At 49.9% G+C, this 26,798-nt stretch overlaps 1 protein-coding gene across 6 annotated transcripts in view; it reads right to left on the bottom strand.

Moving 5' to 3' along the window:
• The window catches only part of ttn.1 (titin, tandem duplicate 1), a 158,574-nt gene that overhangs the window by 30,971 nt on the left and 100,805 nt on the right, over nucleotides 1-26,798 (bottom strand). For all 6 annotated transcript variants that reach the window (XM_079518092.1, XM_079518095.1, XM_079518094.1 and 3 more), the window contains 16 exons: nucleotides 26,435-26,737; nucleotides 25,950-26,237; nucleotides 25,391-25,705; nucleotides 24,673-24,972; nucleotides 23,849-24,154; nucleotides 23,284-23,571; nucleotides 22,647-22,937; nucleotides 21,886-22,173; nucleotides 21,111-21,393; nucleotides 20,325-20,635; nucleotides 20,131-20,235; nucleotides 19,746-19,943; nucleotides 19,174-19,470; nucleotides 18,072-18,659; nucleotides 17,564-17,866; nucleotides 31-17,337 (listed from right to left, as the gene is read on the bottom strand). In XM_079518092.1, coding sequence (XP_079374218.1) covers nucleotides 31-17,337; nucleotides 17,564-17,866; nucleotides 18,072-18,659; nucleotides 19,174-19,470; nucleotides 19,746-19,943; nucleotides 20,131-20,235; nucleotides 20,325-20,635; nucleotides 21,111-21,393; nucleotides 21,886-22,173; nucleotides 22,647-22,937; nucleotides 23,284-23,571; nucleotides 23,849-24,154; nucleotides 24,673-24,972; nucleotides 25,391-25,705; nucleotides 25,950-26,237; nucleotides 26,435-26,737 — 21,771 coding nt within the window. The remainder of the gene's footprint in view (nucleotides 1-30; nucleotides 17,338-17,563; nucleotides 17,867-18,071; nucleotides 18,660-19,173; nucleotides 19,471-19,745; nucleotides 19,944-20,130; nucleotides 20,236-20,324; nucleotides 20,636-21,110; nucleotides 21,394-21,885; nucleotides 22,174-22,646; nucleotides 22,938-23,283; nucleotides 23,572-23,848; nucleotides 24,155-24,672; nucleotides 24,973-25,390; nucleotides 25,706-25,949; nucleotides 26,238-26,434; nucleotides 26,738-26,798) is intronic.

The following is a 26,798-nucleotide window of genomic DNA, read 5'->3' on the forward strand; positions in this document are numbered from 1 at the left end:
TGTGTGTATGTGTAATCATATCAACTTTACCTGTAATCTTTGTGCCATTCTTGGCCTCCTGAGGAATGCCCACGCCGTGCTCATTCTCCCCAAGGATTCTGAAGTAATAAACGGCTCCTTCCTGCAGATCCTCCACCTTGTATGACATTGTACGGCAGTTGTTGGTTACGTTCACCCAGGCCTTCTTGCTGGCCTCCCGTTTCTCCACGTGGTAGGCCATCACAGAATCGTTACCGTCGTTCTCGGGATATTCCCAAACGAGGGTAGCAGAGTCCCTGGTCACTGCTGTGACCTTCACATTGACCACTGGTCCAGGAGAGTCGAGGACCTTGACAGCCATGGGCAGTGTTGCGGTTCCTAAAGATGACTCAATGGTGACCGAGTACTCTCCAGAATCATACCTTGTAGCCTTCTCAATGGTCAGTTTTGAGTCGGATTCAGTTACATCAATGGTTCCTCTAACTTTGAGATCAACACCCTCCTTGGCCCATGTCACCGTTGGTGCAGGGTTGCCCTTGAATGGCGCATTCAAGGTGAACGCTGTGCTGTGCTTGACGATCATCACCTTGCGCGTTTCAATGTCAGCGTCAAATGATGGAGCTGATGTTCTGTCCATTGCTGCGGCTGCATCTGAGTATAGACTACGGACACCGCTGCCAACCTTGTTTATTGCCTTCACACAGAATTCATATTCTACATCTGTCTTCAGTCCAGAAATGGTGAACTCCAGGCTCTTAGTGAGAGAAATGGCCTCAACCCATCTTGCCAGTTCCTCTGGCGACTCCTCTTCCTCTTCGTCCTCATAATATTCTTCTTCTTCCTCCTCCTCCCCCTCTGGTTGTGGTTTGCCCATGTATTCTCTGTATTCTACACTGTAGCCAAGGATTACTGCACCACCGTCCTCTGCAGGTGCTCTCCATGCAACGCTAACAGTGTCCTTGGTGGAGTTGAGGATCTTTGGCTTGGTTGGGCGTGAAGCCACAACAAGAGCATCCAATGCTCTTAAGACTGCAGATGCCTCACTTGGGGGACTCATACCAGCAGCATTCTCAGCAATGACTCTGAAATCATACTCACAGCTCTTGCGCAGTTTAGTTGCTACTGTTGTGCATTCAGTGACGAGCTCCCTGTTCACACGCACCCAGCGCATTCCTGTCTTTTCACGACGCTCAATCACGTATCCTGCGAGAGGACTGCCTCCATCACAGAATGGCGGGGACCAGGTGAGCGTCATTGAATCTCCAGTTATAGTAGTGATGTCAACACTGGTGGGAGCGGTCGGAATTGTGTATGGATCCGTTACCTTGATAGCTTCACAATCCAGGGCCTCGCCACGTCCATACTTGTTGACAGCCAGAACCCTGAAGACGTACTCGTTGCCCTTGAGCAAACCTGTGACCTTGTAATTTGTCCTCGTGAGGTCTCCCTTCAGCTGTGTCCAGGCCAGACGGCTGGTCTCGCGCTTCTCAACGATGTAGTGTGTGATATCAGCGCCACCAGCCTCCTGAGGTGGACCCCATGACAGGTAGCACTCCACTGCGGTAAGGCCTGTGATCTCCAGAGGTCCCGCTGAGGGGCCTGGCTTATCAATGATCACACAGTCGATAGGCATTGTGACTTTGCCGGCAATATTCTGCAAGGTCAGGACATACTGGCCAGAGTCTCTTCTGATGCAGTCCTTCACGGTGATAGAGGTGCTGGTGTCAGTTGAAACGATCTGGATTCTGGCCCTCAATTCAATTTCTTTGCCGTCCTTCGTCCAAGAGACGACGGGAGCAGGGCGTCCGGCAATGTCAGCGTTGATCTTAAGTGTTTCACCTGCCTTCACAATCAGTGCTTCTCTGAACTTGACATCAATCATGATGCGTGGTGGCTCCACGTCGTCTTTGGCAGTGATGGAACCAGTGTTCCAAGATGGCATACTGAACAATCCAGCCGCGTTCTTGGCAATGACACGGAAGTCATACTGGCTGTTCTCTGTGAGGCCAGTCACATCATAATAGGTCTCGGGGACATTGGTGAAGTTGCATCTTGTCCAGCGGCCTTCAGGAAGATCTCTGCGCTCAATGATGTATCCAGACACTTTGGCCCCGCCATCATACTCTGGTTTATCCCAAGACAGAGAAACAGAACTCCTGGTAACCGTAGTGGCCACAGGCGTACCTGGAGGGTCGCATGGATCTCTGGCTGCTACAGCTTCACAGGCCTTGCTTGCTTTTCCAATACCAGCAATGTTTTCAGCATAGAGACGGTACTCATACGACATGCCCTCGTCGATGTTATTGACTTTGTACTCTGTGTCTTTGATCATGCTTCTGTTCATCTTGTTCCAGAGGATGCTGGTGCGTTCCTTTCTCTCCAGGTGATAGCCCAGAACAGTGCTGCCTCCATCAACAACAGGCTCGTTCCAAGTCACAATCATGTAGGACTTGGTGGCCAGTTTCACAATGGGAGTGGAAGGGGGTCCAGGCTGCTTGAAGTTGTACTGGGCGGTGATTGGGCGGGAGTCCAGATGTGAACTCTTTCCATAACGGTTAACAGCATAGATACGGAACTGGTACTCTGCGCCATGTGTCAGCCTTGAAGCCTTCACAGATGTTCTGGCAACATTGCTGGCTACGATCTGCCATTCTTGACTGTTTGTGTCTCTCTTCTCCACGATGTAGCCGCTGATGGAGCAGCCACCGTCAGACTCTGGTGGAGACCAGGACAATGTGATGCTGTCTGAAGTTACAGCATCTGCTTTAACGGCTTTAGGTGGAGTTGGTTTGTCGAGGACAACGACTACAATGTCTGCTGTGACTGTGCCACCCGTGTTGGCCAGGACGATCTGATATTTGCCGACATGTTCTCTGCTTGCCTCCTTGATGACAATCTTGGAAGAGGTTGCTGTGTTAAGGATGGTCAGCGATGCTGTGTTCTTCAGAGGGAGGTTGTCCTTCTTCCAGGAGACAACAGGCTTAGGCCTGCCTCTCACTGGCACCTCGATTTCCAGATCATCCTCAGCCTTAACGCTGTATGTGTTGAACAGCAGGTTCACAGATGGCTCAATATCAATATCCTTTGCCACTACAGGCACTCCCAGATCCTTAGGCTCACTCTTTCCCTTCTCGTTAATTGCAAGAACTCTGAATAAATAGACGTCGTTAGTGTTCAAGTTAGGAACAGTGCCTTCGGTAAGAGGCACCTTGACTGTGCATGCTGTACCCCATTTATCACCGGTTTTTGGCATGTATTCAATATTGTAGCACATGACCTTGCTACCACCGTCATGAACAGGTTTCTCCCAGTGGAGCGACACACTGGTCTTGGTGACATCAATGACTGAGACCTTGCTTGGTGGCATGGGCACCTCAGAAACCTTGATTTCTTTGGTTTCAACCATCTGCCCTTGGCCGTACTCATTCACAGCGCAGACTCTGAAATAGTACATGCCTCCTTCTGGCAGCTCGTCAATCTTGAACATGTTTGCAGTGCAGTTACTGCTGACAGCGGTGTAGGCCTTCCTGACAGACTCTCTCTTCTCCACAATGTAGTTTGTAATCTTAGCTCCGCCATCAATTAGTGGAGTATCCCAGGTAAGAGTCACTGAATCTTTCTTGATCTCTTTGACAGTGAAGGCCTGTGGTGCACTTGGCGTATCCAGAATCCTCACGGCAACAATAGCAGATTTGGTTCCGCTGTCGTTCTCCAGGGTCAGTGAGTATTTGCCACTGTCGAAGCGGTTGACGCCGTCGATGACAAACATGGTGTATGAGCTTGTGGATTCAATCGTAGCACGTTCAGAGATAACTCCTTCCACCATCTCCCATTTCACAGCAGGCTCTGGCCTTCCTCGGATGGGGACAAACAGACGCAGACTTCCACCGGCGCGGACAGAGACAACCTTTCTGAGTTCAGCGTCCAGCTCACAATCAGGCGCTTCTATCTTGTCAGAGGTGACCACGGTGCTGCGCACTTTGCCTGCTTCTCCCACCCCTTCTGAGTTGATGGCACAGACACGGAACTGGTACTCCAAGCCCTCCTTCAGGCCTTCTGTGATTGTGAATTTAGTAGCCTGAATGCCAGTGGGTGGAGTGCACATGGTCCATTCCTTTCCGACCACCGGTGCTACTTCTGCTACCTCTTCTTCCTCCTCTTCCTCCTCCTCCAGCTCCGACTCTGTGCCTGATGTGTACTCCCTCATCTCAACAATGTAGCCCTTCACGTAAGCGCCGCCATCGGAATCGGGTTTGCCCCAGGACAGAGAGACAGTGGACTTGGTGTAGTCCGTCACCTTAGGGTGGTGCGGAGGTCCCGGTGCTGTGGGGGCATCGGAAGCTCTGGAGAACATGGACAGCTCACTCAAGTCTCCCATTCCAGCCTCATTCTCGGCGGCCACGCGGAACTCATAGAAGTGATCTGTCATGAGCCCTGTGACTTTGAAGTGGGTCTCGGTGACCTTCTGCCTGTTGCACTTGGTCCACCTCACACTCTCCTTATCACGTTTCTCAAGGTGGTAACTGTCGATGTCTGCTCCGCCGGTTTGGTCTGACGCAGACCATGTGAGAACCATGGAGTCCTTTGTGATCTGGCTTGCCTCAGGAGTTCCGGGAGTGCTAGGTGGCTTGTATGGATTACGTGCAATCACAGGTTCAGACAACACGAAATCTCCAGTGCCATACTTGGTGACTGCTCTGACTCTGAAGATATATTCATTTCCAGCCATTAGGTTGTTGACTTTGTAGTACAGAGTCTGAACGCTGGGTGCAACGATGGTCCAGGACAGTTTGCTGGTCTCCCTCTTCTCCAGGATGTAGTGGGAGATGTTAGCTCCGCCATTCAAAGACGGCTCAGCCCAGGATAGGGTGCACCTGTCAGCCATAACGCCAGTCACAGTGAGAGATCCAGCAGGAGGACCTGGTTTATCTAGGACCTTTACGTCTATTGGAATGGTTTTCACACCACCCAAGTTTGTGAGCTGGAGGTCGTAGTGACCACCATCCAGCTTGGTGACATCCTTGATGGTCATAGCTGCACGCTTCTGAGTGGTTTTCACTTCAATGCGCAGGGCCTTGTCCATCACCTTGCCTTCCTTCAACCAGACCACATCAGGGATTGGTTTTCCATGGATGTCAGCATTCAGAAGCAGGTTTTCTCCAGCATTGATAACGATGACATCCATATATTTGGGATCCATTGACACTGTGGGCGCTTCAATTTCATCAGTAGCAGTGATGGGTCCGGAGCTGTAAGATGGAGGACTGAAGGTTCCCGCTGCATTTTTGGCGATTACTCTGAATTCATACTGCTCATTTTCTGTCAGTCCAGTACTGGTATACTCTGTCTCAATGATGTTGGTGAAGTTGGCTCTGACCCAGCGAGGCTCTTCAGAGGCCACATCTTTCCTCTCCACCACATAGCCATTTATCTTGCTGCCGCCATCATACTCAGGCTTAGTCCACGTAATCTTAATGAGGTTCTTAGAGATAGTCACAGCCTCTGGAGTTCCAGGAGGATCGCAGGGGTCACGGGCAACAAACGGCTCAGAGACTTTGCTGCACCTGCCGACACCGACAATATTCTCAGCGGTGATCCTGAATTCATATCCAATACCCTCCTCCAAATTGCAGATCTTGAATTGAGTATCTGTGATTAAGGTCTTGTTCAGTTTATTCCAAAGGATGCTGTTCCTTTCCTTGCTCTCCAGATGGTAGCCGGTAACTGTGCTGCCACCGTCAACGACAGGTTCATTCCATTCAACGATCATCATCTCCTTTGTGGCAGACGCAACACGAGGAGTTGAAGGAGGTCCAGGTGGTTTGTATGGGTACTGCACCACGATGGGCTTGGATTCCAGAGATGCGCCCTTTCCATATCTGTTTTCAGCCATAATTCTGAACTGGTACTCAGCACCAGTCTTCAGCTGTGTGACCTTGATGGCTGTTCGAGCAAGTTGTGTAGTTACTGTTTGCCATTCTTGAGTGTTTGTGTCTCTCTTCTCAACTATGTAGTTCTTCACCTGGCATCCGCCTGTGTACTGTGGAGGATCCCAGGAGAGCTGGACGAAGGAGTTGCTCACTTCAAGAACCTTGAGTGGACCGGTTGGTGGGCCGGGCTTTTCAAGGATAATGACTCCCATATTTAGACTGAATGCGCCAGCACTGCTGGTTGCGGTTACGAGGTAAGTGCCAAAGTCCTCTCTGCTCGCTTCGGTTATCTCAATGCCAGTTGTTGTGGCTGTGTTAATCACAATGGCTCGCTTCAAAGCCATACCATCTTTAGTCCATGAGATTTTAGGTTTAGGCCTGCCAATCACAGGGAAGTCAACCTTCAGGTCCTTTCCGGCCAACACACTGTAAGTGTTGAACTGCATTCTGATGCTTGGCTCGATGGTCATATCGCTGGCGATGACGGGCGCAGCGAGTTGCTTGGGCTCACTCTTTCCCTTCTCGTTGTAAGCAATGATACGGAACAGATACTCTGTTCCAGTGTTTAGGCCTGAGGCAGTGCCCTCGCATGTTGTGCCCTTGACGTTTGTTGCAACTCCCCACTTATCTGTGCCCTTAGGCAACATCTCAATGAGGTAGCCAGCAATCCTGCTGCCTCCATCATGCTCTGGTTTCTCCCAGGCCAAAGATGCAGATATTTTTGTGACATCAGTAAGGAAGACTGCTCCAACAGGCAGAGGTACTTCAGAGACCTTGGAAGCCGCCTTGGTTTCAACGGACTGGCCGACACCAAACTCATTTTCAGCCATAACTCTGAAGTAGTACATAGCCCCCTCAATCAGGTTGTCAACCTTGAAAGTTGTCTTGGTGCATTGGGTGGAGACATTGGCATATGCTTTCCTGGTCGATTCACGTTTATCGATGACATAGTTCTTGATCTTGGAGCCACCATCGACCAATGGCGCATCCCAAACAAGAGTGACAGAGTCCTTCTTGATGTCTTGTACAACCAGATTGGAAGGAGCCCCAGGTGTATCCAGGACCTTAACATTCACAAACTCAGAAACCGTGCCACTGCTGTTTGTTAGGGTCAGGGTGTATTTTCCTGAGTCGTTCCTGTCACTCGAGTCGACGGCCAGAAGAGTGTGGTCCAGAGCCTTCTCAACCACTGCCTTCTCGGGCAGCTCTGCTTCATCCTTGGTCCACACAATCTCAGGAGTAGGTCTGCCCTTGAATGGAACATTGATTCTGACGGACGCTCCTGCTTTCACAACGATGCCCTTCCTTAGTTCAGAATCCAGGCTAATGAATGGTTCGACCAACTTCTCCTCTGGCTTGGCTGTGCCCGAGATGGCAGCTGGCTCGCCGACTCCCAGCTTGTTCAGGGCACACACCTGAATGTTGTATTCTTGACCTTCTGTGAGTTTCGTAATTTCATATTTGTTGACGCGCAGCCCAGTGGGTGGAGTCACCATAGTCCACTCTTCTTCCTCAGCCTTGCAGACTTCTACAATGAATCCCTGGATGGCCGTGCCACCGTCAGACAGAGGCTTGCCCCATGACACTGTGATGGAGGTCTTGGTCGTGTCGATCACATTGACATATGCTGGTGCTCCAGGCTTATACTTGGGATCAGAGGCCTTGAAGTATGAAGTTGGCAGGGTTGGCTCGCCCACTCCAGCCACATTCTCAGCAGCAACTCTGAACTCGTACTCGTGACCAGTGGAGAGGCCTGTCACTCTGAAAGAGAGGTCAGTGACCTTTTGCCTGTTGCATCTGGTCCATCGGATTCCAATTCTGTCTTTCTTCTCAATGATATAGCCAGTGACCTCACTGCCACCGTCAACGTCAGGAGCTGTCCAGGTGATTGTCATACCATCATGGGCGATGTTGGACACTTCCTCGATGTGAGGGGCCCCAGGAGTAACAAATGGAGTCTTCATGATCACTGCTCCAGAATTCAAAGGCTCACTGACTCCATAGCTGTTGGTGGCCATGACACGGAACATGTACTCATTGCCTTCCAGCAGTTTGGTTACTTTGTAGCATGTTGCGGTGCAGCTGTTGGAAACCACAGTCCAAGCCAAGCGGCTGGTCTCTCTCCTCTCAATGAGGTAATGTGTAATGGGACTGCCTCCGTTATGCAGTGGGGCCTGCCATGCCAGTGTGCATCTGTCTTCAGCCACTCCAGTGATGTGGAGAGGTCCTTCACATGGGCTAGGTATGTCCAGGACCACAACCTTGAATGGTATGGTCTCTGTGCCAGCTGCATTTGTCAGCTGAAGCGTATAAAGTCCACCGTCCATTCTCATTGCCTCCTTGATAACAATCATAGCATGGTTGTCTGTGTCCTTTATCTCAAGTCGAAGTGTGTTCTCAACTGACTTCTCGTCCTTGAACCACTTGATTGTGGGCAGTGGCTTGCCATGGACATCAGCGTCGAGCTTGAATGTATCCCTGGCATTGATTACAATTGTCTTGGTGAAGGCGGGGTCAATGGAGTATCTAGGTGCAATCACCTCATCACTTGCAATGATTGGTCCACTGTTGTAGGATGGCTTGCTGATGGTACCGACAGCATTCTTAGCGATGACTCTGAAATCGTACTGTGCGTTTTCGGTCAGGCCGGTGATGGTGAACTGGGTCTCAATCACGTTAGTAAAGTTGGCCCTTATCCAGCGACCCTCTGGCAGATCACGTTTTTCCACAGTGTAACCGGTGATATTACTACCACCATCATACTCAGGCTTGGTCCACTCAATGACAATTGTGTCTTTAGTCACATGGATGGTTTCTGGAGTACCAGGTGGGTCACATGGGTCCCGTGCAACACAGCCCTCAGAGAGCTTGCTGCATCTGCCAATGCCGACAATATTCTCAGCGTAAACTCTGTACTCGTATTCAACTCCCTCGTCCAAGGGGTAGCTCTTGAAGGTGGTCTCATGAATGAGACACTTGTTGACCTTCACCCAAAGAATACTGTTTCTCTCTTTCCTCTCAAGATGGTAGCCAAGGACAGGGCTGCCTCCATCTGCGACAGGCTCATTCCACTCAACAATCATGTGGTCCCTAGATAGAGAGGCGATGAAGGGAGTGGCAGGGGGACCAGGCTCTTTGTATGGGTACTGAGCAGCAACACATGCTGAATCCAGACCGTAACTCTTGCCATTACGGTTCTGAGCAATGATTTTGAACTGGTATTCAGCTCCAGTCTTTAGCCTGTGTACTTTGATAGAGGTTCTTGCGCAGTTTACGCTGACATTCTCCCATGTGCCAGTTGTGGTGTCTCTCTTCTGCACAATGTAGTTAGAGATCTGGCAGCCACCGTTGTACTTTGGTGGGGTCCATGAGATGGTCACACTCTGGGTTGTGATTTCATCAAACTTCACAGGGCCAGTGGGAGGTCCAGGCTTATCAAGAACAATGATTTCAAGTGCTATATCTTTCTTTCCAGCAGTATTGGTGGCGTTGATGCTGTACATGCCACTATCATCGCCAGCTGCCTCCTTCATGCTCAGTGTTGTGGTTGTAGCTGTGTTAACAATGTTGACTCTGGTTGTGAACTTCAAAGGAGCCCCATCTTTAGTCCATGTGATTACTGGTTTAGGACGTCCAACGATTGGTATGACAACATCTATATCTTTGCCCGCCATGACACTATAACTGCTGAATTGTGGTCTAATATCTGGCTCAATTACCAAGTCTTTGGTCATCACATGGCTAGGGAGGACCTTGGGATCACTTTTACCCTTATCATTGATAGCTGTGACTCTGAAGATATACTCCTCTCCTGCATTCAGATTGGAAACGGTAGTCTCCATGGTCTTGAATGTGTTAACACCATTCCATTTATCCTGGCCCTTAAGCTGCACTTCAAGCAGGTACTGCATGACTCTACTTCCACCATCATACTCAGGCTTCTCCCAGGCTAGAGAAATGCTGGACTTGGTTTGGTCAGTAACTAATAGTTTCTTTGGGCACTGAGGGACCTCTGAGACCTTGAGAGCTTCAGTGGTTCCAGCAGGCAGGCCTACACCATGTTCATTCTCAGCCCTGACCCTGAAGTAATAACTACAGCCTTCCTGAAGAGACTCGACCTTCCACGAGAGTTCATGACAGTTTGTTACTACAGCTGCGTATGTCTTGCGCGTGCTTTCTCTCTTTTCAACAATGTAGTTTTTGATCTTGGCTCCTCCATCCAAAAGAGGTGGTTCCCAGGCCAAGGTCACTGACTGGTTGGTGATTTCTGTGACCTTCAGATTGGCTGGAGCGCTCGGCGTGTCTAGAACACGGACCACGACATAAGCAGATGTAGTTCCACTTGAGTTTTCTGCGGTGACTGTATATTTTCCACTGTCAAATCTGCTCATCTTGTCAATCACCAAGGAAGTGTAGCTACTGGTCACTTCAACCTGAGCACTCTCCTTGAGTGGAGCTTCATCTTTGTCCCACGTGATGGTAGGAGTGGGCCTTCCTCTGACGGGAATGAACAGTCTGAGGGAAGCTCCAGCCTTGATAGATACAATCTTCCTGAGCTCTGAGTCAATGTCAAGGTCTGGCTCTTCTAACCTGTCCTGGGCAATTATGGCTTCTTCAGAGACATCAGCAGCCTCGCCGACTCCAACTTTGTTGATGGCGCATATTCTTAACTTGTATGCCTGGCCTTCCTTCAAGTTTGTAACCTCGAACTTGGTTGTCTTGATGCCTGATGGTGGTGTGCACATGGTCCATTCCTCGGCCGGTGCATCTGCAGCAGGTTCCTCTGCTGTAAAGGTACAACATTCAACAAGGTATCCTTGAATCTCACTGCCTCCATTCTCGACTGGTTTACCCCATGACAGGGACACTGATGCTTTGGTTGTGTCAGTAACTCTGGGGTGGTATGGTGGACCAGGTCTGAAGATAGGATCCAGAGCCTTGTAGAACACAGTGGGTGAGGTTGGAGCACCGACACCAACGGCATTCTCAGCAGCCACTCGGAATTCATACAGATGGCCTTCGAGGAGCCCAGTGACCTTGAACGTTAAGTCGGTGACTGTTGTTCTGTTGCATCTGGTCCACCTCACGCCTTCCTTATCGTGTTTCTCGATGACATATCCAGTGATGGGAATACCTCCATCCTCAGTTGCGGCCTCCCAGGTGAGCTTCACAGAGTCTTTCTTAATTTCTGAAACCTCCAAGTTCTTTGGTGAATCAGGAACAACATATGGATCTTTGATGATAATAGCAGCAGACACAAGAGATGCACCGACTCCAAATTCATTCACAGCACGGACTTTGAAGATGTACTCATTTCCTTCCAGGAGCTTAGTAACCTTCAGACAGGTGTTCTCCACTTTATTGTCCACCACAGTCCAGACCAGTCTGCTGGTCTCTCTCCTTTCCACAATGTAGTGAGAGATTTTGCTGCCGCCATCTTGGAGAGGTGCTTTCCAAGCAACGCAGCATCTGTCTTTAGTGACCCCTGTGATGGACAGAGGGCCCTGTGGTTCTCCAGGTTTATCCAGAACCACCACATTGATCAGCGCACCCTTCTCACCTCCTGCATTCTTCACCAACAGAGTGTACTGGCCTCCATCGGACAGTTTGGCCTCCTTCACACTGATGAAGGCCTTTGTGCTTGTGTTTTTAATCTCTCTGTGGATTGTGTTGCCAAGCTCTTGTTCACCCTTCAACCACTGGATAGAGGGCAGTGGTTTGCCATGAACATCGGCATCAATCTTGAAGCTGTCTCCAGCACTGATCATCTGAGTCCTTGTGAACTCTGGGTCAATACTGATGCGTGGTGCCTCAATCTCGTCCGTGGCAGTGATTGGACCAGTGCTGTAAGAATGCATACTGAAAACTCCAGCAGCATTTCTGGCAATGACACGGAACTCATACTTATTATTCTCCACAAGGCCTGTGGCAACATATTCTGTCTCAATGACATTAGTGAAGTTAGCCTTCAGCCAACGGCCCTCTGGCAGCTCCTTCTTCTCCACTATATAGCCAGTGACCTTTGCTCCACCATCATACTCTGGCTTGGTCCAAACAATAGTGACAGAATCCTTGGAAATCTTGGCGGCTTCAGGGGTGCCAGGAGGGTCGCATGGGTCTCTAGCAATAACACCCTCACACACTTTGCTGGCTTTTCCAATTCCAACAATGTTTTCAGCATAGACTCTAAATTCATATTCCATTCCGGCCTCCAGGCCAGTGGTCTTGTAGGTTTGGTCCTGAATAATAGATTTGTTTAATTTGACCCAGAGAATGCTGTTTCTCTCCTTACGATCTAGGTGATAGCCCAGGATAGGGCTTCCTCCATCCAGGACTGGCTCGTTCCATTGCACCACCATGCTGTCCTTAGTGGCGTGTGGAACATTAGGTGTTCCTGGAGGTCCTGGGAGTTTGTATGGATATTGAGCCGCAACGAGAGGAGAGAGAAGAGGTGGACCCTTTCCATACCTGTTCTCAGCTGTAATTCTGAACTGATACTCTGAGCCAGTCTTCAGCCTGCAAACCTTGACCTGTGTCCTGGCTAGATTAGGAGATACAACCAACCATACATTGCCGTCTGTGTCCCTCTTCTCCACAATGTACTTGTTGATGGTACAGCCACCCTCATAAGCTGGTGGACTCCAGGAGAAGGTGACACTCTCCGCAGTGACCTGGTCTATCTTAACGGGACCGCCTGGCGGACCAGGTTTGTCAAGAACGACAACACCAAACTCTGCTGCGGTCTCTCCAGCTGTGTTGACTAGATTGATGCGGTATTGGCCCACGTTCTCTCTGGCACACTCCGTGATGTTAAGGGACAACATCGTGTCTGTGGCTCCAATGGTTATGTTGTCAGTTCTCTTCAGAGGCTGACCATCCTTTATCCAGGATACAGCTGCTTTAGGACGTGCGACGTATGGAATGTCCACGTTCAGGTCTTCCCCTGCCAGCACACTGAATGTGTTGAACTGAAGTTTGACAACTGGAGCAATCACAAGGTCTTTAACGATGACAGGCACGCCGATTTGACGTGGGTCACTGGCTCCCTTCTCATTTTTGGCCGATACACGGAACATGTATTCTTCGCCTGAGACGAGATTAGGAATGGTAGTCTCCGTCTCTTTAACAATGCAATGCTGGGTCCACTTCTCAACACCCTTGGGCTGGATCTCAATAACATAGCAGCCGATTCTGCTGCCACCATCATGTTCTGGCTTCTCCCAGGCCAGGGTGACACTGGTTTTGGTAACATCCTTGAGGGTGACTTTGCCAGGTGGCTGTGGTCTCTCGGACACCTTGACTGATTCACCCGCCTCAATAGGGAGACCAATGCCATATTCATTCTCTGCCAAAACTCTGAAGTAATAATTGCATCCTTCCTGGAGCTGGTCAACTGTGAAGCTGGTTTGGTGGCAGTTAGCATTGACCGTGGCATATGCTTTCCTTGTTGATTCACGCTTTTCAACAATGTAGTTCTTAACCTTAACTCCTCCATCATTTATTGGTGCCTCCCAAACCAGCGAGACAGACTCTTTTGTGATAGCACTGATCTTCAGATTCTGTGGCGCACTTGGTGTGTCAAGCACCTTGACTTGAACTGTAGCCGTTTTGGATCCAGAAGGGTTCTCAACTGTGAGGTTGTACTTTCCGCTGTCAAATCTGTTGACGTTGTCAATAATAAGCAACGTGTATGACGATGTGGTATCGATTGTTGCCCTCTCGACAGGCTCACCATCTTCCTTGGTCCAATTGGCCACAGGAGTCGGTCTGCCTCGGATAGGCACAAACAGCCTCAGTGAGCAACAGGCTCTGATGCTAATAGCCTTGCGGAGTTCAGCATCCAAGTCCATCTCAGGTGGGAGGAGCCTGTCTTCAGCCTTGGTGTTGTCAGGCACAGACGCTGCCTCTCCGATTCCCTCGCCGTTCACAGCAGAGATGTTGATCATGTACTCCTGGTTCTCCTTCAGGTTGATGATGGTGAATGAGGTGGCAAGGAGTCCTTCTGTGGGTGTCACAATTGTCCATTCCTCATCCTCCTCCTTCTCAGATGGGATGCAGGTCTCTACAATGTAACCAGTAATGTCAGAGCCGCCATCATACACAGGCTTGTTCCAGGCAACCGTGATGGAAGACTTGGTCGTGTCCAGTATTCTGGGGTTGCATGGAGCCCCTGGTTCGTATAACACATCAGTGGCCTTGTAGAATGGACTGGCCTCACTTGGTGCACTCAATCCAGCAGCATTTTCAGCAGTGACTCTGAATTTATATTCGTGTCCTACCACAAGGGCTGTTACTTTGAACTGCAGCTCCTTGACCTTCCTCTTGTTGCATTTGACCCAACGGAGGCTGACCTGGTCCTTCTTCTCGATGTTATAGTTTGTGATGGGGCTGCCTCCATCCTCTGCAGGGGCTTGCCACATTAGTATCATTGAATCTTTGGTGATAGCCGTCACTTCAGGATTTATTGGTGGATCTGGAGCCTTGTATGGGTTGTCAGCAATGGTAGGCTTGGAATCAAGAGTTTCACCAACTCCGTATTTATTTACAGCCATTACTCTGAAGATGTATTCATTTCCTTTGAGCAGGTGGGTCACCTTATGCTGTGTTACCTGCAGTTCTGTAGCTACAGCAGTCCATGCCAGTCTGCTTGACTCACGCTTTTGAACAATGTAACCGTCAATCTTGGCACCACCATCATCTTCAGGTGGCGCCCATGTCAGTACACAGTCATCAGATGTGATATCGGACACCGCAAGAGGTCCGACTGGTGGGCCGGGCCTATCGAGCACTTTCACATTGAAGATGTGTTTGGCAAATCCGCCAACATTAGTGGCAGTCAAGACAAATTCTCCTCCATCTGTTCTTACAGAGTCCTTGTTGACCAGAGTGGTAGTCAGGTCAGTATACCTAATGTTTAGCTTCATTGTGTTCTCAATCTCCTTTCCATTCTTCGTCCATGCCATGGATGGGATTGGCTGTCCAGCGATGTCAGCGTCAAGCTTAAAGCTGTCGCCTGCCTTCAAGAGAACGACATCCTTGAAGACGGCATCTACCATGATGCGTGGCTCCACGATGTCATCCTTGCAAATGATTGGATCTGAAGTTTCGGACGGCAAGCTGACAGCACCAGCCGAGTTTCTGGCAATGACCCGGAACTCATAGGAAGCATCCTGGGTCAATCCACTGACAGTGAAGGTGGTTTCCACGATGTTGGTAAAGTTGGCTCTCATCCAGCGACCAGCAGGCAGGTCTCTCTTCTCCACAGTAAAGCCAGTGATCTTAAAACCACCATCGTACTCTGGCCTTGTCCACTGAATAGTGATGGTATTTTTGTTGACGAGGATAGGCTCAGGCTGACCAGGAGGGTCCACAGGATCCAAGGCCAGCAATGGCTCAGAGGACTTGCTAGGCTTACCGATGCCAGCCAAGTTCTCAGCTGTGACACGGAACTCATAGGCAACTCCAGGTTCAAGCCCAGTGGTTTTGAAGATGTTGTCTTTCACCATGCCTTTGCTGATCTTGAGCCACATGATGCTGCTTCGCTCTTTCCTCTCAACGTGATATCCAATAACCGCATTTCCTCCATCATTCACAGGCTCATTCCAGCCAATGGTCATTGTGTCCTTGGTGAAAGATTCAACCTTAGGAGTACCGGGGGGTCCAGGTGCCTTGAATGGATAAGCAGCCACCACAGCCTCTGAGGTGATGGGAGGTCCAACACCATATCTGTTTTTGGCCTTCACTCTGAACTGGTATTCTGAGTTGGTGGTCAGACGGATGGCTTTGAACACGGTGCGGATGACAGTGCACGAAAGTTCAGTCCATGCCTGGGCGCTGGTGTCCCTGATTTCAATCACATAGTTGTTGATCGGAACGCCTCCATCATTCTCGGGAGTATCCCAGGCGAAGATGCAATAGGTACGAGCAATCTCGACAATCTTTATTGGCCCCTTGGGTGGCCCAGGAACGTCGTGTACCTTAACAAAGATGTTATCTGTCACAGAGCCAACAATGTTCTTTCCTGTCATGGTGTATGTGCCACTGTCAGATCTGACGCACTCTTTGATGGACAGAAGGACTGTGGCGCCGGCGGTCTCCACGTTGGTTCTCTGTGTGAGCTTCAGGGCTCCTCCGTCCTTCTGCCAAGAGATGGTTGGTTTGGGTCGTCCCATGAATGGAATCTCAACCTTGATGTCGTCTCCTGCCTTCACGATGACGGTCTTCTGGCACACGCCACGCAGGTCAAACTCGGGCAGGGAAGTCGAGTCCTTGATGGTGATGGGCTTGCTCTCACGAGGGGCACTTCTACCAGATTGGTTGGCGGCCATAACGCGGAAGATGTATTCTTCATTCTCATTGAGGTTCTTCACTAAGAAGTCCATGGTCTTTACAGTGTTCACATGGGCCCACGTGTCGGTTCCTTTCTTCTGGGCTTCAAGGACGTATCCGGTCACTCTGCTTCCACCATCAAACATGGGTTTGGTCCATGCCAGGCTCACAGAGCTCTTGGTGATGTCAGTAGGAATGATGCTCTCTGGAGGAGTGGGTACCTGCGATGCCCGGATCGGGTCGGCGGTTTCAACAGGTTCACCGATGCCATACTCATTTTCAGCGCACACTCTAAAGTAGTATTCGCAGCCTTCTCCCAAGTCGGGAATCTTAGCCGAAGTGGTCGGGCACTTCGTAATGACCGCGGCATAGGCCTTGCGCGTCGACTCTCTTTTCTGAACGATGTAGTTGGTGATCTTGGCGCCGCCGTCGATGAGGGGCATCTCCCACTGCAGGGTGATGCTCTCCTTGTCCATGTGTACGGGTTTCAGGTTGATTGGAGGTCCCGGTGAATCCAGAACTCTCACGTGGATGTCGGCGCTCTTCTTCCCTGCCGAGTTTTCGAGGGTGAGCTCGTATTTGCCCGCGTCGATCCTCTTGCAGTCGGGGATGAGCAGCATGGTGAACGACTCGGTGCTGTCGATGACGGCACGCGGAACGGGACCGCCCTCCTTGGTCCAGGTGACGGCGGGGGCGGGGCGTCCCTTGATCGGCACAAAGAGACGGATGGAGCAGCCGGCCCGGACCACCAGGGTCCTCCTCAGCTCGATGTCCAGCTCCAGATCGGGCTCTGCTTCTCGCTCGATGACCTCGACCAGCTCCTGGGTCTCGCCGGCTTCGCCCACTCCCTCTGCGTTCACGGCGCTGACCCTGAAGTGATACTTTGCTCCCTTTTCCAGGTCGGGGACGACGAACTCCGTGATTCTGAGTGGGGAGGACGGTGTGTCCTTGACCCATTCCTCCGTTTCGTCCTTCTTGTGCTCAATGATGTATCCGATGACCGGCAGGCCGCCATCATCCAAGGGCTTACCCCAGTTCAGAGTGGCAGCAGTGTTGGTTGTGTCTGTAACTCTGACGTTAACAGGAGGTCCAGGCACATCTGAGACCCAAAAAAAGAGATAAATTATCAGTACCGTTTCAGTAAAGTACGGAATAATGCAGCATTAACAAAGTGTCACAAATTTAGTTGAGAGATACTGAATTGTTACCAGTTGTATTTCTCATGTAAAATATAGATTTGGTTGGGCAAATTCAAACCTTTCCATGTAAATAATACATGTTCACACAATAATGCGTCAACGTCACAAAGGTATTATTTTACTCACCGGCAACAACTTTAGTTGTGATCGGTAACGACGGTGCACTCGGCTCTCCGAAGCCAGCCTGGTTCTCAGCTATAACGCGGAACTCGTACTCAACGCCCTCCGTGAGAGAGAGGACTTCGTAGCTGAGCTCAACGATGGATTTCTTGGCCGCTCGGACCCATCTGGCGGCCTTCCGTTCCTTCTTCTCGACACAGTACCCGATGATGTCACTTCCGCCGTCGTCCGTGGGTCTCTTCCAGATCACGGTGGCGCAATCTCCACCGATCTCCTCGACATCGGGTCTGGACGGCGGCCCGGGAGGACCTGCACGTTCATCAACCATAATCATAAGTTAGTGATAGTGATAATGAGGTACATATTTTCTTTCATCATCATCATCATTGTCTTTATTGCAAACTTTTTAGCCCGTGACCCAAAAGTCACTACTACTTAAACATTTGTTTTTTAAATACTAATGTATGGAAGAACTGTTGCGAAACTGCAACATGAAGTGTACATAGTTACATACCGTATTGGTCCACCATCTTGACGGCCTCGCTGTGCGACGGCTCGCTGCCTCCGTACTGGTTGACGGCGGTCACTCTGAAGAAGTACTCGTTGCCCTGGATGAGCCTGGTGGCCACGTAGTGACAGTCCAGCACCTTCTCCTCCAGGATGGTCCACATCAGGCGGCTGGTCTCTCTCTTCTCCAGCGTGTAGTACTTGATGGGAGAGCCGCCGTCCTCCAGCGGGGCCGTCCAGGTCAGCGTCACCTTCTCGGCACAGACGCCGCTCGCCTCGACGGGGCCGGGGCTGCCCGGCACGTCCAGGATCTTCACCTTGACCACCTCGTCCTTGGCGCCGAACGGGTTGGTGGCGGTGATGGTGTACTCGCCGGAGTCGACCCGGCTGGCGTACTTGATGGACAACGTGGAGGAGGTGGCGGTGGTCTCGATCTGGCAGATGTCAGAGGGCTTGAAGTACTTCCCTCCTTTGGACCAACAGGACGTCGGCGTCGGCTTGCCCTGGATGCTGGTGGCCGTGATGACGATGGTGTCACCGGCCCGCACCGTCAGGCCCTCCTTCACCTGGGAGTCGATGATGATGGTGGGTGATGCTGTTGGGACGCCACACAAAACCAGAATCAGGATCAAAATCATTTTATTGTCACATCACAGTTTTACAAGTAAAAAGTGGGTGAAATTAGTTTTTGTGCATGGTTGCCATCATGTTATTTTCCAAGAAAACTAAGAAAGGGAAGAACAGAGAGAGGGGGGGGGGGGGGGTGCTAGGGGTAAGGAGATCAAGGCAGGAGAGAAGAAAGTTTGTGCGCTTTTATCACAAAACAGTACAAGGGTTTCAGATATTTAGAAGCTTGTTCCACAAACAGCACACTCGTAGGGTCCCTCTTGGATTATTCACAAACGGCACAGTACAATATCTGAAAGATAAGAGATCTTTCAGATATTTACAAGCTTCTTTTCAAACATGGATCAGATCAACTATAGTATAACAGTTTGTGCAATAACAGTTTAAATCGGTGCCAATCAAAACCATAATACCTTAATACTTGTTGCTGTTATTATTATTATTATTATTAGGAGGACACTGTACCACATGGCAGCACTTACCATATTCATCTCTGCAGATGATGGTGTCGGTCTGTTCGGACGGTGGGCTGAGGGCTCCGGCGGCGTTCTTGGCTCTGATCCTGAACTCGTACTTGCAGCCCTCCTGCAGGTCCTTGATGGTGTAGGCCGGATCCACCACGTTCACCGTGTTGGCCTTGGCCCAGATCTTGGAGGGCAGGTCCCGTTTCTCCACGATGTAGCCGGTAAGCCGGTGGCCGCCGTCAGACTCGGGCTCCGTCCACTGCAAGGTGACGGTGCTGCGCGTGATGCTGACCACGTCGGGCTTACCAGGGGGGTCTGAGACGAAAAACACGACAGATTGTTCAGTGTTGATTTCATCAATTAAAGCTATGATGAAAAATGTCCGTCGACTACCTTTTTTTCACTGACTGAAAACTAAATTAAAACTAAAATTAAAACTGAGCTATGATGACTAAAACTGAGACTAAATATATCGTCACAAGCATCACATCAAGGCCTGCCAAAAAAACATTTTAGTCGACAAAATCAACTGTAGATTTAGTGCGATTTTTTTTCGTTTTAAAAGGCGACGATGGTGGTTGATCTCTCACCGATGGGATCCAGTGCCACGTGCGCGTCGGTGGGACCACTGGGCCGTCCCACTCCGGCCAGGTTGCAGGCCATCACTCTGAACTCGTACTCCAGGCCCTCGGTCAGACCGGTCGCCTTGAAGTCCTGGCTGGAGAGAATAGCCTCGTTGGCCCTCTTCCACAGCATGCTGTTCCTCTCCTTGAACTCAATGTGGTAGCCTAAAACAAAGACAACATGTGGCTTATTTAGCTAATTTAGCCACTTTAAGTAGTGTGTGCGTGTCTGTGTGTGTGTGCGTGGTGTGTGTGTGTGTGTGTGTGTGTGTGTGTGTGTGTGTGTGTGTGTGTGTGTGTGTGTGTGTGTGTGTGTGTGTGTGTGTGTGTGTGTGTGTGTGTGAAGTAGTACCAGTAATGGGGGATCCTCCAGTCTTCCTGGGGTCAACCCATGCCAGATAGGCAGAGTCGTGACGCATGCACAGAACCTGTGGTGGGAGAGGAGCGTCGGGAGTGTCTGGGGGGGGAGAAGAAAAACAAAGCGTCAGTGTCAGTACGGCACGAAGCAGCTTAACTGACATTTGGGGGACATAGTGAATGACTCACTGAAGGGATGCTTGGCGATGAGGGCCTCGGACTTGAGTCCTTCGCCGGCGCCGTACTTGTTCTCGGCGGCGACCCTGAAGATGTACTCAGTGCCCTCGTGGAGGCCGGTCACCCTGAAGCCGGTGTGGGTGTCCACGGTGGACGACACCGTCACCCACATGTTGGTGACCGAGTCCCTCTTGTCCAGGACATAGTTGGTGATCTCCGAGCCACCGTCGTCCTTGGGAACGCCCCACTTCAGCGTGGCGGCGTCCGCCGTCACGTCCTTGAACTTGAGGGGCTGAATGCAGGGGCCGGGCTTGCCCACCACCCTGAATTGGAGGAGAAGAAAGAGAGAGATTTGATTGTGTTTTCCAAAAGAGAGAAGAAAAAAAGAAGCTATAGCTATCTGGCAAAAGACGGTAGTCTAAAACATAAGCGATGAAGACTATTGTCTACTCTAAACCACTGTTTCCCAAACACTGGGTCGGGACCCATTTGTGGGTTGCGAACAATTTTTTTGGGGTCCCTATATTTTTTGTTTCCTACATTTCTTTTTTCATTATTATTATTTCAAAATATTTCCCAAAATCATTCCCTTTTTCTTTCATTAATAAAAAAAATGCAATGATTTCTTTTCCAATCATTTCATGAAGAAATGTAGAGAAAAGTAGAGCTTGTAGATCGGCTATTTTCACTAGTTTCGGGCCCGGGCAAAAGTGTCTAATTTCCTTTTTGGGGGCTTGAGCTAAAACCACCGGTCTAAAAACATAATAAGCGATAAAAGACTTATCGTCAAAAACGTACCTGATGAAGATGACGGACTCCTTCATTCCGGCGGCGCTGACCAGTTTGATGATGTACTTGGAGGCGTCGCTCCTCTGGCAGTCTCTGATGAGGAGCATTGTGTTGACGGCCGATGACTCGGCGCAGACCCTGCCGGTATCCGTCAGGTCCTCGTCGTCGCCCTTCTTCCACGTCACCTTGGGCGTGGGCTTGCCGATGACGGGCAGCTTCAGGCGCACCGTGCTGCCCTCCTTGGCGATGTAGCACATGTCGGGCAGTTCCCGCAGGTCCAGGGAAGGAGGAACTACACACACAGGACAATATGGCCGTTATAGTCAAATCTGACGAGGTCCTTAATGAACTGCAATGCAGACGATCGACCATGTTCGAGTGTTTTAACTGTTCACATTTACAGACAAAGAAAGCTGCAGCTTTTACACGGTGGCCCTTTGATCACCAAAATAACTTTGGTTCTAGAACTGCTTCCGTTCTTGGAACCTTATTGGCGCTTTCACGGAAGAGTTACAGGTGACAATTTTTTGGCTCCAGTTCCGAACTAACTTTCTAGGGTTCTGATTCTGAACCATTTCATTTTCAGTGGAAACACTGAGAGCTGGTTCAATATTGGGCGGGAAAAAAAGAACTGAACCGGGTTCAACCCCAGTGGAAACAGGGCCTGTGTGTTATGCGACTTATTCAAAGCTAACGTAGACGTTTATGTTCAGTTCATTAGGGAAATTAAATACATTTCAAGTTGTTTTAAATAAAATAATAATTTAAAACGGCGCCGCCTTACTGAGCTGGTCCTTGGCGACGACAGCCAGCTCCGTGTCGGGTCCGTCTCCGGTGTCGTTGACCGCCCTGACCCTGTAGTTGTACTCGCGGCCCGACATCAGGTCCTTGGCGCTGTACTGCATGTTCTTGGAGCGCATCAGCTCCTTGTAATTGTCGTCCCCATTCAGGACCTCCAGCACGTAGCAGATGATGCGGCTGCCGCCGTCGTTCTGGGGTTTCTTCCAGCTCAGGGTGATGGAGTACTTGGTCACCAGCAGGGTCTTGAAGTCCATCACGGGACCCGGTTGCTCTGCACGGGGGGTCAAAGGAAAGATAAATACTTATTATCCTCGTTTTATTGAACGGTTTCTATTAGGCATGTAACAATTCACTCAACTCACAAGACGATTTGAATCACGATATGCTCGCAATACGCAATATTTTTTTAAATATATATTCTATATATAATATTTTCCAAACAAATCCAGTGTTTTCTATCTATTTAGATTTTCTTCTGTTATCCTCTTGCCATATTTTTGAATCAATTCTCTTACAAAAACCCTGAATGTTCATCTTTTTTTTTACACGCCCTCTGCTGTTTGCATTACGATTCAAATTGCAATTTAATCACGATTTAAATTGTCACCAGTTTGAATCGATTTGAATCAATCTACGACATATCCTACATGCCTAGTCTCTATAGGATTAGATGACCATCTTGAACGTATCGTTTCGTTACAATACGTTCCATTATGCCGTCATCTATTATTGCATTAAACCCACCTGAAGCTTTGACCGCGTCGGTGGTCTCGCAGCTCTCCCCGGTGCCCAGCTCGTTGACGGCGGACACTCTGAAGCAGTAGCTCCTGCCGGCCTCCAGGTCCTTCACGTCCAACAGGTTCGTGGGACAGTTGGTGGAGATCACGGACCAGGACTTGCGCTCGGCGTCACGCTTCTCCACGATGTAGTGGGTGATGTCGTAGCCTCCGGTCATCAGAGGCACGTCCCACGTGAGCGTGGCGCTGTCCATGGTCGTCTCCGTGACCATCGGGTTGGCCGGTGGTCCGGGAGTGTCTGGAGACGAGACGCATACGAGCGTTTAAAAAAGTAAACTGTGTTCTCAACCCAGACTAGCAATAGCTTTCTACTCAAGATCTGTCCCTGATACGATAGACAGATACGGGTGAATACTTGGAATACACATACATTTTGTACAATTTGGAATAAAATTAATACATACAATACTTGAGATTTTTACTTGGCCACATGTTTGAAAAGCACTGGTTATGGGCATAACTCTATATAACTTTAGTAACCCAGTTTGTTAAGTGAACCGAGTGAGTGGATCGCCCATGGCGCGTTAAATCACTGCCCGCTTGAAAGGACCTTAATACTGTAATAAACAAAAATCTAAACTCACCGAAAATCTTGACGGTGATGGTGTACATCTTCATGCCGACGCTGCTGTCCAGATTCATGATGTATTTGCCGGCGTCGTACTTGTTGACGCTCTCCACGGCCACCAGGGTGTCGGTGTCCGTGGACTTGATGACGATGCCCTGGCGCGACTTGATGTTGGAGTTCATCTTGGCCCATGTGACCTTGGGAACGGGCCGTCCTTTGATGGTGGCGTACAGTCGCATGCTCTCTCCGGCACGGAGCTCCAGCACCTGCTTCAGCTCCGCACTCAGCTCTGCCTCCGGAGGAACTGGAGGACATAGATTATTATTAAAAAGAATGCAGAATGCAGATTAAAACCTTTGTGGTAGTGTAAGAAATTGTGAAAATTCTCCACGGGGAGGAACTTTGTTTTGAAGTTCCCACATTATGAAATAACAATATCTCACTAGTAGGATGAACGCACAGCGAATTCCATAGTGGTCACAGAGATATGGATTTGTCTCTATTCTCATGATATTTGGGGGTAATCAAAACATTTACATTAGAGACACAAGTGAGTCTCCAATAAGTCGAGCCAAACCTACCCACGACATCTTGAACCTTGTGCGTGCCGGGCACCTCGCACGTCTCGCCAAAGCCGACCTTGTTGACGGCCGAGATGCGGCACTGGTACTCGGCCTTGAAGATGAGGTTCTGGATGGTGTAGCTGGTCTCCTTCAGGTTCTTGGGGACGTTGCAGCGGATCCAGTCCTTGTTGTCGGTCCTCTTGCACTCCACCAGGTAGCCCAGGACTGGGCTGCCTCCGTCACTGGCCGGGGGGCTCCACGCCAGGCTGATGGTCTCTATAGTGGTGTCGGTCACACTGGGGCTCACCACTGGACCGGGAGGGGCTGAAAGGGGGGTTAGAGAGAGTCAGTTTAGTGGTTTGTTTTGTTTTGAGGTGAGAGCAGCAGATTGTCCACTTACACTACCTTTAAATTGAAGCTCAAAATCGTCCCCTTCTTAAACTAATGGCTAAAGTAAATTTTTTAAGGTTTTCAAGAAAAGTTAAATAACTGATCCGAAATAAAACTACCGGTATATGATGTTTCTTAATCATTTCACCAATAAAGTTTATAACAATTAATGTGTATTACTATATAAATAACACTGTCTGTCAGTTATGTAAAATAATATGATTACATTGAATTAAATAGGATTAAACTTTAGACTTTAGACAAATTTACTTTCTGAATGACGTAGGCCAAAAGAACACCTATTTTGTCACACAAATTTGACTAAAAGGGGCTGGATCAGCATGATCCTTTTCAGTTAGGACATTCCTCAAACAATGAGGAATTAGTTTAAGAAGGTGACGAAATGACACATCTTCATCTGGTGAATGGGGAGGTTTGTGTTTAGTTCTTACTGATGGGGTCCAGGGCGTAGGCAGCGGCAGGCTCGCTGGGGACTCCCGGCCCGGCCTTGTTGACGGCGGTGACTTTGTACTCGTACTCGGTGCCCTCGGCGAGGCCGGTGATGTCCAGGGTGCGCTCGATCACGGGCGTCCTGGTCACCTTTGTCCAGTCCATGTCCTTGGTCATCTTCTTCTCCAGGATGTAGCCCAGGACGATGGACTTGCCGTCGTCCGCGGGCTCCTTCCAGCTCACCGTCATGTTCTCCTTGGTCACATTGGTGATCAGAGGAGCTTCGCACGGACCGGGGACAGCTGGGAGGAGAGGGACACGGTGGGTTGGTTGGTTTGTTAGTTAGTTTTAGACCAGTGGTTCCTGAACTTTTTAAGCCCGTGACCCAAAAGAGAAATGAAGATATTCTAACTAGTGAAAATAGCCGATCTACAAGCTCACAACACGTCACATTCACTACTTCTTAAACATTTATTTTCTAATTTATGGAATTTCTTAGATTATTGGAGATTTATTTATGAAATTATTATTGAAAAATATTTATGTTTCGGGGGGGGAAAAAGAGGGAAGTCTGGAGCTCTCTGGTGGAGCTGTTGGCCCCGCGACCCAACTACGAATAAGCGGTTGAAAACGGATGGATGGATGGATGGGTGGTGGAAGAATAAGCCCTGGGTTTTTTATTTCTAGGTTATTAAACTGTTCCCGTGCATGGGGACTTACTGTATGGGTTCTTGGCGTAGATGGGGCCGGTGACGAAGGCCTCTCCCACTCCGAACTTGTTCTCGGCGCGGATGCGGAGCTGGTACTCACGGCCCTCGATCAGCCTCTGCACCGTGAACTCGTTGACGGGAACGTCCTCCTCGCCCTTGATCTTAGCGGCCACCTGGGCCCACTCCGTTCGGCTGGTCTCGCGCTTGTCCACGATGTAGTTGGTGACGGGCGCCCCGCCGTCCATGAGGGGCGCTTCCCACGCCACGCCGATGCTCGTGGCAAACACCTCTGTGTATTTGACGTTAGTAGGAACTCCAGGGACATCTGAGAACGACAGAGAGATATAGAGGGGGCTTTAGAATGCGCGGTCATGTTGTACAAGATACAATAGAGGGTATGCATGTGACATCATCATCATACCCGGAAGTCCTGTCTGCTTGCATTAAACGACTGAATGAATGAATGAATAATGAAATTAATTACACAAATGATTGCGAACAGATTTCCAACTCTCGCCGTGATATGATATGACATATCACGACATTAACAGGCATCCCGGATGACCTACCCAGGACCTTGACCTCCACTTCGGCGGTCTTGGACCCACTGGCGTTCTCTGCCAGGATGGTGTAGGTGCCGCTCTGCTCCTTGGTGACCTTGGTCATCTCCAGGGAGAAGTGCTCCCGCTGCTGGCTGACGGTCTGTCCCTCGCCCGTCTTCAGGCTGTCGTCGGCCCTCTTCCAGGTGACGCGGGGCATGGGCTTACCGAACACGTCCGCCTCCAGCAGCACCGTGCCACCCGCCTTCAGCGTCACACCCTTCTCCAACTTGGCGCTGAGCTCAATCCTGGGCGGGACTGCAGCCCAGGCATGGGGGGGGGGGGGGGAGATAGGATGGTCGGTTATCGTTTTGTTATGGGTTATTATTATTCAGAAGTTATTGTTCATTACAGAAACAGAAAGACATGCAAGACGAAATGTGACAAAAAGCACAGGTTCCCTGCAAGTATTATCTTCTTACAATAATAAATAATAATAAATAAATAAATCTCACCGCTCTCGGCCTGGACCAGCACAGGGTCCGTGGGTTCTGAGGGTTTGCTGACGTTGACGGCGGTCTTGGCGATCACTCTGAACTGGTAGGAGAGCTCTCGCTCCAGGCCGGTGACCGTGTACTCCTCCCGGGGACAGTTCTGGCTGCTGGTGTTGCAGCGGAGCCACACCTCGGCCCCCGGGACCCTCATGCTCTCCACGTAGTAGCCGATGATCTTGCTGCCGCCGTCGTTCTTGGGCTTGGTCCACATCAGCGTCACGCTGTTCCTGGTGACGTCCAGGATGTCGGGTTTACCCGGGGTGTCTGAAAATAAGAGATTATATGATAGATGATTTATTGTTGTACATACCTGCTACATTTTATG

The sequence above is a fragment of the Electrona antarctica genome (assembly GCF_951216825.1).
Source record: "Electrona antarctica genome assembly, chromosome: 13".
NCBI lineage: Eukaryota > Metazoa > Chordata > Actinopteri > Myctophiformes > Myctophidae > Electrona > Electrona antarctica.